Source organism: Vulpes lagopus, chromosome 19 (genome assembly GCF_018345385.1).
Source record: "Vulpes lagopus strain Blue_001 chromosome 19, ASM1834538v1, whole genome shotgun sequence".
Classification (NCBI taxonomy): domain Eukaryota; kingdom Metazoa; phylum Chordata; class Mammalia; order Carnivora; family Canidae; genus Vulpes; species Vulpes lagopus.
In genome coordinates, this window is record NC_054842.1 from 33,714,483 (window position 1) to 33,729,122 (window position 14,640).

General features: G+C 34.2%; 1 protein-coding gene and 1 non-coding gene across 2 annotated transcripts in view; one reads left to right on the forward strand and one right to left on the reverse strand.

Annotated features, from left to right (window-relative positions):
* STAG1 (stromal antigen 1) overlaps positions 1–14,640 on the reverse strand; it is a 401,833-nt gene that overhangs the window by 214,130 nt on the left and 173,063 nt on the right. The window contains exon 5 of the mRNA XM_041733757.1: positions 2,807–2,903. Coding sequence (XP_041589691.1) covers positions 2,807–2,903 — 97 coding nt within the window. The remainder of the gene's footprint in view (positions 1–2,806; positions 2,904–14,640) is intronic.
* LOC121479185 lies at positions 7,912–8,014 on the forward strand. The gene has a single exon (XR_005984687.1). It is a non-coding gene; the product is annotated as a U6 spliceosomal RNA (small nuclear RNA).

Sequence of the window (14,640 nt, forward strand, 5' to 3'; positions counted from 1 at the left end):
TAAACCTTGAAGACATTTTGGTTAAGTGAAAAAAATCAGACATAAAAGGTCACATGTTATATAACTGCTTTATATAAAAGGACTAAAACAAGCAAATCTATACAAACAGCAGATTAGTATTTGTCAAGGATTGAAGGAGAAGAATGGGAATGACTACTTAATAAATATGAGATACTCTCCTGGAGTGATAAAAACATTTTGATAATAGAGAAGTGGTCACACAACATTCAACATTGTGAATGTACTAAAAGTTGCTAAACTGTTACAATTTAAAATGGTTAATTATAAAAGTAAGTAGATAAAATGGCTAATTGTACGCTAAGTGAATTTCACCTCAATTTAAAAAAGAAATCACACTGACACATAATTTTTAAATCATTTATAAGGCTTACCTCAAAGTTTGATAAAAACACTGTTGTAAAGACTGAGAAGAAATACTCATGTACTACTAATGGGATTAAAAATGGGCACAATTCATATAGCAGAAGTTTGGCAGTATCTGATACAATTTTACAAAAACATTTTCCCACATTCTTCCACAAAGAGCAAATAAGGTATACACAAAAATACTCATTACAGTACTGTTTGTAATAGCAAAAGATTACAAATAATGCAATGGTCTTAATAGAAGACTAGTTAAACTAAATTATTGTACATACACACAAAGGAATGCTGTATTAAAAAAGCTCCCTAGGGGATCCCTGGGTGGCTCAGCGGTTTAGTGCCTGCCTTTGGCCCAGGGCGCGATTCTGGAGTCTCGGGATCGAATCCCGCATCGGGCTCCTGGCATTAAGCCTGCTTCTCCCTCCTGTGTCTCTGCCTCTCTCTATCATGAATAAATAAATTTTAAAAAATTTTAAAAAAAAAGCTCCCTATACATCAGTAGCTTTCGTGTAATAGTGGTGGGAAAGGAAAGAATATATATTCCTACTTATATATACAAAATTAGATTAAAAATGCTAACAGATGAATATAAAACAAAACAGTTAAACGCGATTAACTCTTTGGAGACAGATGGGAAGGCAGGAAGTGGTAAAGACTTTTTGCTTTATATATTCTAAAGCTTTTGAATCCTGGGAATGAATTACAAAAGGGAAAATTTTAAAGACTATCAGTTGTTTTAAAATCAAAATCGAATCCAACAGAACACTTAGATACATAATACATTTAAAGTATCAGTCAGTGATTGCCTTTATCCATTTTAAGGCTGCAAAATCAAAGTCACGTTTCTCCAAATAGTAGAATCTCCTGTCACTCTTCACCAATCAATGCTCTAGGATTCAGGTTCAAACTCCATTTATGTCCAAGAGTGTACCCTGCTTTCTTGTCTTCAGGTATTTATACATAGTCTGTTAACCTTGGCCCTTCTCATACTCTTTAACTTTCTTATCCTCACCCTCAGTCTCATCACAGTTTCTTCCTCTGAGATGTACTTTCTTACAAATGCTCCAACATTCACAAATACATAGAGATACAAAGCCTGGGCTAGATCAGAAGCCCTTCTCTATTGGTCCCATAATATCTTGTCCATAGGGACCCAGACTCAGATTAAGAAAAGCCTGACTCTGAATCTTGAGTTTGGCACTTAAACTAACTGTATGATGTCCAAAAACTTACCTAAGCCCTTTATTCTCAGTTTCCTGATCTATAAAAATTACAACTTCTTGATCTATTAACCAATAGATTAAAGGGAGCAAATACAAAGTTTAGCACATATTGTTATTAAATTGTAAACAGTATTATTCTTAAGATGGCACTGATGAGCACTTTATTGAACTACTGGTAAATTTCCCTTTCTGTTCCTTGTATGTAATAAAGCCTCCTTTGAAAATTACACATACTCTAATACTTACTGGGGCAGAGACTATCTTGGTAACATTTGTATCCTCTGGAAGAGTACTTAGTACAAGATAGGTGTTCTGTAAATATCTGATAAACTACTTGTATCATTACTGTTAGTGACAAATAGAAATAAGAAAGCCTTTAAGAAATCAACTGTAATAGTGATCTCAATAAAAGATCACTGTACTTTCTGTGCTAAAAAGCAAAGGATGCTGATTTATCAATTGGCTGCCCCCATGTAGCACTTTATAATCTGTTAAAATTTATCCATTCCCAAGAAAAATATCTGTTAAATATTAATGTAAAAATAAAATTACATTTTAATTTTTAAGTTTTTTTTTTAAGATTTTATTTATTTACTCATAAGACACAGATAGAGAGGGAAGCAGAAACATGAGGGATAAGCAGGCTCCTGCATGTGGGACTCGATCCCAGGACCCCAGGATCATGACCTGAGCCAAAGGCAGATAGTCAACCACTGAGCCAGCCAGGTGCCCCTGCATTTTATTTTTAAAAATTGCCTATGGATTTCCAATGGATGATAAACTTAAGAAATCTGATTCTGGTACTTATGTTACCTAAAACAAATTACTGAAGCTTCAAGTACTTCATCTATACAATGAGGACCAAAATATTGACAATGATACAAAATAATGTTAGCAACTAGCAAAATTCTTAATATGGAGCATAGCTACTAATAATATCAGGAAAAGCTTATGATCTAAAATGTCAATTCACAAATTCATTAAATGAATTTTAGATTTCCTTCAAAATTTCATGAAATTTCAGAAATCTGTTATTTCATAGCAAAAGTGAACAGAAAGATGAAGTATCCTTAAATAATAATTTTCTTTATCAGAAAAAGATTAGCACATAGTTCATAGTTTATATACAACTAAAGAAAGGTGAAATAAATTTGACACTGACAGAATCAAAGCACATTATTTATCCCAATATTATGTACCTCGACATCCTGAACACTGGATAAAAAAGTTGATTAAATCCAGAAGTGCGATGTCCCTGTCTTGTTTATATGATTCAATCCAGTCATCCACCACGGACTGTAGAAAAAATATATATATAAAAATGAAAACTTCAAGAAAACTGAAAATACAGTAAATAAATATTTTTAAAGTTTGCAATTTTATCTGTGTGTCTACTTAAAGAAATTATTTCTCTATAGCCAAATAAAACTAAAGGTTCCTTTATTTTTAAAGGTAATTAGAAGATGAATTACTAAGTTTCAAAATTTGTTTAGACCAAAATACAAATCTGACTAGTCCAATAATTAAACAATTTTAGACAGTAATATTCAAACCACATTGTGAAAATAACCCAAAAGCTAAACTACATTTAAATATAGATAGAAATTAAGTATCAAAAAATCTCTTCTATTAGTAATGCATAAAAAGAGTACACAACACCATGTATAACCAAATTCATTTTTGTCAGGAATACATAAATGAATCAATACTAGGAAATTTAAAAATTCAATTTATGAATGAAGGAAAGAAATTAAATGATCATATTACTAGATCTCAAAATGGTATCCAATAAAATTGTGCAGCCAAACTTACAACTTCTAGAAAAACTGAACAGATAAAATGTATATAAGCAAGGCAAAGACAAAGGTATATTTGTTAAAAAAAAAAAAATATATATATATATATATATATATTTTGTTGTTGTTGAAATGTTCAAGACAGTTCAAACCAAACAGGACCAAGGCAAGGATGTATCCCTAACTATCTGACACAGGTTTTAAGTTTCTAGTTAAGAGCAAAAATGAGTAAAGTCTTAATAAGGAAAATTCTCCCTTTCCAACAGTTGAAAAAAAACATATATATTTTGTTGTTGTTGAAATGTTCAAGACAGTTCAAACCAAACAGGACCAAGGCAAGGATGTATCCCTAACTATCTGACACAGGTTTTAAGTTTCTAGTTAAGAGTAAAAATGAGTAAAGTCTTAATAAGGAAAATTCTCCCTTTCCAACAGTTGAAAAAAAACACCTAACAGTCTCTACTAAAGTGACTCAAAAGATTCATGATAGAAAAAATTTGACAAGTGACAAAAGATAAATGTACAAAATAACTTTTAGATATTGGTAATATATAAGAAACATAAATGAAAAAAAAAAGAAACATAAATGGAGGAGAAGCCTGTTCATAACTATAATTATCTAAGAATAAGTTCAAGAAAGGTGTAAGTGTTAATGTGGAAAAATTATAAAAACTCACAGGATGCAGAAAATCACCTAAATAAGTTTCACATAATGAGTTAAAAAAAAAAAGCCTTAGTGCTCTATCAATAAAGTCTTTCCAAATTATTAGGCAATTTTACTGTGATTCCAAATAGCACACTTGAAGGCAATTTTGTTTGAGGTTTCCTCGAGTAGGGTAGGTTATCAGAGAAAATGCATAAAGATCATTTTAAACACTTTTAAGATAATTTTTACTTTTATGTGGAAAAACAATTCTATACAGCAAGATGTATGAAATTTAAGTTACACCTTGATAAAATTTTACAAATACATACACCTGTGTAATCATAACCAAGATGAAAATACAAGACCTTTCTTTCTAAAACTGAAACAGCTCCTTGATGCTCCCTTCCAGTCAATAACCATCCCCAGCTAAAACGGTTTACTATTATTCCTTAACACAGGACAATTTTTGAAACTCATATAAATAGCATCATCTTTTATGTTTGACTTCTTTTAATCAAAATTGAACCAGTTGTTTTGTGTATCAGTACTTCCTTTCTTTGCATTACTGTGTAGCCTCTAATTGTATTAACATATCACAATTTATTTGTCACTTTACTATTTAAATATATGACTATTATTTTCATTTTAAGGCTATTATGAATAAAATGGCTATTAACATGACTGTATAAATATTTTGATGGACATAAACTTTTTTCTGTTGTATATATACCCAGTAACAAACTTATTAACACCCGGAACACATGCATGTAGATGGGTAGTAGACAAAGTCAAAAAATTTTCCAAAACATATGTATTAAATTATACCCCATAAGTAGTATTATGATATTGGGTGTTCCATTTCCTTACCAATACTATATATTATCAGTCCTATTAATTTAACCATTCTGGTTGAACATATGTCTTCTTTAATGACCTACTGAAGAGCAATCTTATTCCCTTCTTCCATGAAAAAGAAAGGACTTTTATTATTATTTTTTTTTAATTCTGATGTATATAACACTGTTTCTCCGCCTCATCACATTAGTGTCTGGAAGGTTTTACTTTAAAAGTAAACAGAAAAAAAAAAAAATAATAAAATAAAATAAAATAAAATAAAATAAAAGTAAACAGAAAATTAGAATATTATGGCTGTAGAAGAGGGTAAAAAGAAAAAGAAAGCATGCCATGCTATTTGTTCAAGGTTCAGCTCTGCTGAATAATGTGTCAAGAACATGTTGACTAAGAATGGTGGATAAAGCAGGTCAAGTAATTTTAATACTCATGGCCCAAGCAGAAAAGTTTTCATGCTTTTTGGCCAAGGTAAGGAAGCATGACACAAAACTAAAGAGGAAGCCATTTCTCCACTTCTACATGGGGCCCAGCACTGTGAAAACACTCTGAAGATGGTGAACAAATTTTAACTCCCAAAGTGACAATATCAATTTTTATTATCCCACTAGTTATGTGTGAGGAACCCAAAAACATTCTGAATAATACGAGTGAACACAGATTTGCATTATAAATATTAAAATTCAACACAAAGATATTGAAAACAATATAGATTGAAAATAATGCAGGATTATAAAAGTAATATAAGAAAATAGAGCACAGAAATAAATCCAGGTATATATAAAACTTAAGCTGTGACAAAGGAGTTACTTCAATTTCTGAGGAAAAGCAGTAGTTAATTTAATAAATGATTCTGGTATAATTGGTTATTCATCTGAAAGGAAACAAAGTTATACCTTTTAAAAGTTATCAGAGAGGGGTAAAAGCAAAAGAATCTAAAGAACTAAACTCCAGAGAGATAAATCCTTCTTAAATTGGCAGACACTGGTGCTTGTTAGAGGCATTGCCAAGTATGGGCATAGTTGGGTGGATTAAATAGTATTTCATAATATATAAGACCTTGCCCTAGGGGGCAGGATAAAACTACATAAAACACATCAAAATTAAATTGTGGGGGGCAGCCTGGGTGGCTCAGCGGTTTAGCGCCACCTTCAGCCCAGAGCGTGATCCTGGAGACCCGGGACCGAGTCCCACGTCGGGCTCCCTGCATGGAGCCTGCTTCTCCCTCTGCCTGTGCCTCTGCTTCTCTCTCTCTTTCTGTGTCTCTTATGAATAAATAAAGAAGATCTTTAAAAAAAAAAAAAATTAAATTGTGGGAAATCTTCACTAGAAAAAATATTTTTACGTAGCCATAAGGTACATACAAGGGGCCAAAGGATTAGAAATATGGCACACGTCTCATCAAAAAAATGAAAGCCAACGGATATTGGAAAGACATATTTAAAGTACTGAAAGAAAAAAAACCCTACCATCAGTTCCCTGTGGTCCCACAAAGATCACCTTCCTGGACCCACAAAGATCAACAACTGGACAAACAACAGATTCAGGAGACCTCTACAGTCCACTTAGCATGTTTTAACAGTAAGTGAAAATCATCACACAAGGGAAGGAAGGCAACTTTACTTTGCCTGCATAATCCCATCCTCCAAACTAACACATTTCACGGTGCTCTGAAGGAACTCCCTAGTTAAAAAGAGTTTTTCTTGCTAGGAAAGTAAGAGTGTGGTGAGCAACTGGCTCCCCCAGCCTTGCAGGGCACTGTGCAGAGGTCCAGTTTTGGTTTCACCCCATCTAGATCAGTAGCCCATAGATGTACTGAGCCAGCTAGAACAACAGTAAAAGAGAAGCTATTAATAGCAAACAAGCACCAAGAGCAATTGTGGTTCACAGAGATCTGCTCTATAGACAAATTCTGCATATTTTACCACTGACAAAGCCAAAGGTTAGCACAGCCACTGTGGACTCCTGAAGATCTTGCCAGCTTTCTCCCCATAGGTATTTTTGTTAGCTGAAACCAGCTGCCTGAGTCTCTCCCAGAAACCCTGCTCTACCACCAACCTGATCTGCCCCACAGCTGTGCAGGATCTCTATAGCTACATATGCATAAGACACCAGTCCCTTTTACACTCCCACAGGAGGGAGGCAAGGAGCTGCATAAGCAGCCAACTTGAGATTCTACAGCTAGGTGAGTATGAGACACCAGCCTAACACCACTCCCTCATCAATGAACACTGTTGCCCACACAGAAGTAGGCCCTCTCTAACTATGCACCACTGGCCTAACACTTATCACTGGCCTCCAATGCAGCATGCATGCATGCAACAAGGCTAAGGAAATATGCAGCCACTGTTAAGTGGACCAGAAGTCAAGAAATCCTGCAGCTGCTGGTAGGCCCAGATCATGCCCCACCTTCTGTCACTGTCTGGTACCACTTTGCCTACCCATACCTAGCTCCTCCAGGCTGTGTGATTACATACCGACCCCCGCCCCCCACCCCCACTCAAGCTCCAATCACAGTTGAGTGTGTGCACACCACTGATTCTGCCCACCACCAATGTCTTCCTTGGTCCCTAGCTACCAAACTTGGAGGTATTTCTAAGGACCAAAACAGCCCTTTTAGCCAGTGCAGATCTTCCACAGTCCTCACTAAAGACCACCCAGTTGTAAATACAGTGGAAACTGGTGGCCTGAGCCAAAAAGGTACCACACCTTCCTGGACCCAGTGTCACCACAAGCCACATTTCTCACCTTACACCAGCAGACCAAGGGTCACTGCATAATTAAAAGTGTGCCCTCACACACAGGTGAAAGGTTTCTCTTATGGAAGTCAGTCTATGAGTCTGGGAGAGGTAACTAATTCTTCATGCACTGAGATGAAAACACAACTTCAGGATTATGAAGAATCAAGGAACTATGTCTCCACAAAAGGAATACAGTTCACCTTCAGTACCTGGCCCAAAGAAATGCAGATCCAGGAACTGCTGGACATAAAATTCAAAATAGTTTTTTGTGCTTGCTTCTGCAGCAAATATATTATAACTGAAATTATACAGAGAAGATTAGCATGGCCCTTATGCAAGGATGACATGCAAACTCATTAAGCATTCCATATTAAAAAAAAATTATACAGCTACTCAAGAGAGCTATAAGAGAACACAGATAAACAAAGATATCAGAAAAAAATACCTCAGAAAAAAGTAACAAAATGAGAAGTCCAACAGAGAAAGAAAACATAAGAAAGAACAACAGAAGTTTTGGAGCTGAACAATACAATGACTATAATGAAGAATTAAATAAGAGTTTCAACAATGAATTTGAATAAGCTGAAAGGAGAATCAGTAAACTAGTATTCAGATCAAATGAAATTATCTAAATACAGGAGGAAAAAGAAGAGTGAAAAGAAATGAAGAAAGCTTATGGGAATTATGGCATACCAACAAAAGAAATAACATACACATCATTGAAGTCCCAAAGAGAAATGAGAAGAAGAAAATGTAGGAAGCTTATTTTAAAAAATGATGGATCAAGTTATTTTTCTATTTCTCTTTTGATGTCTTTTGATTGTTAAATAGCATGTTGTTTAATCTCCACAGATTTATGGATTTTTCAGTTTTCTTCGTGTAATTAATTTCTAGTTTCATACTATTGTGGCGGTAAAATAAATATGTTTGCTGTGACTCTGACCCTCATTAAGACTTGTTTTCCAGCCTAACAAAAGATCTATATTGGAACACAGTTCCATGTGAACTTGAGAAGAATGTGTATTATGTTCTTTTAGATGGAATGTACTGCAAATATCTGTTAGGACCATTTGGTCTAACCTGTCATTTGAGGTTTCCTTATTGACTCTGTATAAATTATCTCTGCATGATGTAAGTAGGGTATTAAAGTCTGCCATTATTTTCTTTACATATTTAGCTTCTACTATGTTGGGTGCATAAATATTTACAAATGCTGTATCTTCTTATTGGATTGGCCCCTTTATCATTCTGTAACACGATTTCTTGTCTCGTAACACAATACTTGTTTTTTTTTATTTTTATTTTTTTACAATCCTTGTTTTTAAAATCCAATTTGGATGGGATACGTATAGGTTTCCTCCAGTTTCCATTCGCATGGGATACCTTTTGCCACCCTTTCAGGCCATATGAGTCCTTACATCTAGGGTGAGTCTCTCATGTAGATGGCTCTTCTTTTTTTTATCCATTCAGCCACCTCATGTCTTCTGATTTGCAAATTTAGTCCATTTATATTTAAACTAATTAATGATAAGTATGTACTTAATGCCATTTTGTTAATTATTTTCTAGCTATCTTTTTAGTTCTTCTCTATTCCTTTTCTTCTTCCCTTGAGACACAGGAAAATGGAAATTTAATATACCAAAATTTATGGGATGAAGCAAAAACAGTTCTAAGACAGAAGCTCACAGTGATAAATGCTTACATGAAGAAGCAATATAAAACTTAAACAACCAACTTTATACCTAAAGAAACTAGGGGAAAAAAAAAAGAACAATTACAGCCCAAAGGTAGAAGAAAGAAAATAACAAAGATGAGAATACAAGTAAGTGAAATAGAAACTAAAGGGATAATAGAAAAGGTCAATGAAACTAAAAGGTGCTTCTTTGAAAAGATAAACAGGATGACAAAATTAGACTCATGTAGAAGATGACTCAAAATCAGAAATAAAATATGTTAAAACTGATATCACAAAAATAGAAAGAATCATAAGATACTACTATAAATAATTATATACAAACTGGACAATTTAGAAGAAATGGATAATTTCTTAGAAAATAAAACCTCCCAAGACTCAATCATTACCTAATGGAAAACCTAAATAGACCACTTACCAGTAATGGGACTAAATAAGTTACCAAAAGCCTCCTAACAAACGACATTACAGTCAGCTTCACTGATGAATTCTACATTCAAACATTCGAAGAATACATACAAATCCTTTCTAACTGAAGAGGAGGGAACTTTACCAAATTCACTTTATGAGGCAAGCATTACCCTGATGCCAAAACAAGACCAAAATGCCAAAAGAAAAGAAAATTACAGACCAATATCCTTGATAAACACAGATGCAAATTGCTCAAGAAAATATTAGCAAAACTCAACAATATATAAATATATCAAATGAAAGTTACACACTTTAAACTTACAGAAGGTAGTATGTCAACTATATCTCAATAAAAGTGGGGGGAAAGAAAAATGCAGAATTTTTAATCTACAAAAAAATTCTTTCAAATAAAAGCAAAATAAAAACTTTTCAGACTAAGGGAACTAAACAAAGCCAAATAAATGGACTAAACATTCCTCCTGAATGACCATTCAGACTGGAAAAAAGACCCAATTCCATGATTTCTACAAGAGACACACATTTAAATACAAGAGAACAGATAGGTTGTACTAGAAGAATGAAAAAATGTTACTTGCAAACTTCAACTATAATAAAATTGTTTATGACTAGGTTTGTATCAGACAAAAGTAGAAATCAAGAGAAGGAGTATCAAATATAAAAAAACATTTTATACTAATAAGGTGAAAAATTCATCATGAAGAACACATCATGAAGAAAACACATTATCAAAATGTGTAGTATATAGCTAAAACAGTGTTTAGAGAGTGGTATATAGCTTTAAATACTTACAAAAGAAAGGTCCAATTCAATGATTTAAACTTTCACCTTAAGAAACTCATATTACATTTCAATATGAGCGGTCCTTATTTAAGTAGTAGGGAAAGATAAGTGCAGTATAATTGCAAGATTAACAGTAAAAACACTTCTTGTTTCTTTAATCTCTACACCCAATGTGGGGCTCAAATTTATAACCCCAAGATCAAGATCTGCATGCTGTATTAACTAAGCCAATCAGGCACTCCCACAAAGAACACTTACGATAACATACCTACAGTCTAGTCTGTCAAAGACAATGTCACAGCTTCTCAATATCTAAATTACAAGTTATAGTCACACAATCATTGTGGGACCTAAGTTGACGGAAGCTCTATGATCCTCTATAAGAAGCTTCTAAGGTTGACCCTGAAAAATCAATATCCAGCTGATGGAAGAGGAACACACAGAAAAGCATAGATTTTTACAGTCCAAGCTTGGGAATCATACATATCACTTTGGGTAACATACTTCATTGGCATGAACTTGTTAACTAGCAACATCTCAATGCAAGGGAAGTAGAAACATGGAGTCTCCATTTGCCAGTACCCTCCTTGGACTTTCTCTACTATGAGAAGGGAAAAATAAATTTTCTTAGGTGGCCAGTCATGTCTGCCAAAAGCTGTCCCTCTGGCTACAACTATTTATATATAGGTTTCTTCCTTCATAGAAAAAAATACTCACCTGCATGATATTATAGTACTGTTTACTGGAGCAAAAAGGTTAAGTAATCTAAATGACTGCAAATGAATGTTTTGCTTAATTATGATATATACAGTTAAATGAAATACAACTATTAATACAAATGAGCTATATCTATTTTAGCACTGATAAAAGGTTTTTTATGACTAAGTAACAAAAGGAATATGCATAATATGATTCTACATTTAAAATAATATTTTACATATACATTTATAGTAATATAAAAGGAAAAAGGTGTGAAAAAATTCAAACTGTGACACTGATAGGTTTGCCCCCAATTCATTCCAAAACATTTACATCTAAGCCTTACCTACAAAGAAAATCTCTAAGAACTTAGCCATAAGTTCTCAACAAGAAAACCATATGTAGCATTTGAATCACAGTTTAGAGTAAAGAAAATCATTGCATTTGCTATAACGATTTTATCATACTATAATAAAGGAGAGTATATTAAAAATTTGAGGTAGTTAGAAAAATAACATTTTAAAAATTGGGAAAAACTAAAGTAAAAACAATAAAAGGTCAAAGTTCAAAGAGAAAATACAAATATGTGGCACAGAACAGTCAATGTTACAGTTAAAAATGAGTTTTAAATCTTCTAAGCATTTTATAAGCTAAACCTAAAAGAAAGCTCAATCAATTCAATCCAGATCTCTACACAGTACATGAGTGCTTATTATTCAAACTGTAGTAGATAAATATGCTTCTTTCAGCAGGCCATTTGATAAGACCTTGGTTAAGCAGACAAGGACACAGAGAATCAGTATTCTATAGTGTTACTTAAGAGGAGATTCATTTGCTTCAGAGGAAGACAAGCAGATGGCAAAGATAACATGCTACATTGTAAACTAATGACCCCAACTAGAAATCTTTTTTTTTTAAATAGTACACAGGCTACACACCAGTTTTTTTTAATATTTTATTTATTTATTCATGATAGACAGACAGAGAGAGAGAGAGAGAGAGAGGCAGAGACATAGGCAGAGGGAGAAGCAGGCTCCATGCAGGGAGCCTGACGTGGGACTCGACCCCGGGACTCCAGGATCGTGCCCTGGGCCAAAGGCAGGCGCTAAACTGCTGAGCCACCCAGGAATCCCCCCCTAACTAGAAATCTTAAATCAAGTGCCTTTCCTCTTTCAAACTGAGAATGACTATTTAATAATTAATATTTATTTTTTTCAGTGTAGCTTATAGCAATATCATATACATGTTTTCTGTAAATGTAAATACTCCACAGGTAGACTGAGAGTTCTTTATTACTCCATGAGACTAAACTGTTATTTTACCCTCAGGCATAAGGTAAATTGTTCTTGGTTTTCAGAGCTCTCCAAAGATGGTTTTTTCCCCTGTTGTTGACTTTTTTTAAGTTAATACTTCAACGGAAAAAACTAATCTTACACATGTAATGCTATTTCTTTCATTGTTACTCTTATTCCTACTATAGTGACTAACTGCAGTTTCTGGCCAATGTGAACCCATGACTGCCCTTTTACTCAACTGCATTATTGCATAAATTCAGAGAAATTTGTTTTTAATCTCAGACAAATGAAGTGACCTTCAAGTAACAGGATAGATTTTATTCCATAGTTAGGAATGGAATCACAGATTACAGTATCACTTCAATGCTTTTTCAGACAACACAATGTCCCATACACAGCATATTTAATACTTTCACTTGGTACTAGTTTTTTATCATCTGCTTTTGAAACTGAAAGACTACCAGCAAGTATATAAGCCTGAGTACTGTAATGGTGATGCCTAAATAAAATGGTACAGAAAAATTAAAACGACACTTTTAAATATCACTTCTCTTAACTTCAAGCTTTTATAATATTTCTCTCCAGTTCATAATATGTGATATTTATCTTGCAGAAGCTCTCATCTGAGGGATTCTGGCAAATGATGACCTGAATATGAATTTTTTATATACTAGCCATCACACTTTCATTCAGGACAAAACAACTGCTAGGGCAGGCAAGGCAGCAAAGCCTGCAGGATGCAAGCAAGGCTATGGATTCTTGTAGGGGTTGGTAGAGAAAAGAAATAGAAAATTAAGTACTTTTCTGAGCTAAGCATGAGATGAGTAGATACCAGACCAAAAACAACCAACCAACCCTGGAAAGACTGCTATTTCTTCCTTCAAAAACTGGACCCTTCAGAGATTACTTAATCTTCTTTAGGGTAGGTATAAGCCCTGAGGCATGTGGTCCAAGGAAGACCCACCATAAATTCTTGGCCTCAGAGGAACTGCAGGGAGACCACTAGGATAAGTTGAGCTGACTCCTATACTCATTGGTTCTTTTTTTTTTTTTTTTAAGATTTTTTATTTATTTATTCATAGAGACAAGAGAGAGAGAGAGGCAGAGACACAGGCAGAGGGAGAAGCAGGCTCCATGCAGGGAGCCCGACGTGAGACTCGATCCAGGGTCTCCAGGATCACACCCCGAGCTGCAGGCAGCGCTAAACCGCTGTGCCACTGGGGCTACCCATTCATCGGTTCTATGAAAGAATAATCACTATGGAAAAGGAATTTAACGTCCTAGAAGTTCAGTGGGGGAAATAAACCTCAATATAAAAGAAAAATATAAAAATGAATTCATAAGGAAAGGAGTATAATACTTGGCAGATGTGTAAATAGGAGATCTAACATATATAAGTGTTTAACAAGGAACAAGAAGGAAAAAACACAATGAAGCTGATCATTCTAAGAGGAAAATCTACCTGATCAATAAAAGACTTAAATTTGAATATAAACATGACTTACTTTCTTCCTGCCAGAATTAATGGGAAATGATATATATAACTATAACTAGATAAAATTCATGAATTCCAAGGAAAAAATCTTATAAATATCAGGACCAATAATTAAACCCAACATATACAAACTCTACTTCCACATACAAATCACTCATCTGCATTCAATGTCTCTCTCTTAAGATAAGCATATAGTTGCCATCACCAGACATTTGAGGAAAACCTCTGTACATCAATTACCAATTTATTGTACCTCAGCACCAAAAGTACCCTACCAGTATCTGCTCTATAATAATGGACTAGACTTTACAAGTACCCCTCCTTCACAGTAAACACTAAGTTAAGCTTTATTAGCACAGAGCTCTGGAAGGACACTCAAAGAGGAAAGGGGACTTCTCTTCCTAGTTTGGATATGTTAGATTTTTGTGTTTTTCGCTCTTGCTGCACAATCAGTAGTAGTTTATCTCATCCTCATGCTAAGAGTATTTCTTTTTTTTTTTTTTTTAAGATTTATTTATTTGAAAGAGAGCAGGAAAAGAAGCAGAGGGAGAGGGAGAGGAAGAGTGTGCAGTTCTTTGGCATTCTTGTGCTACAGCCTGGGACTGGT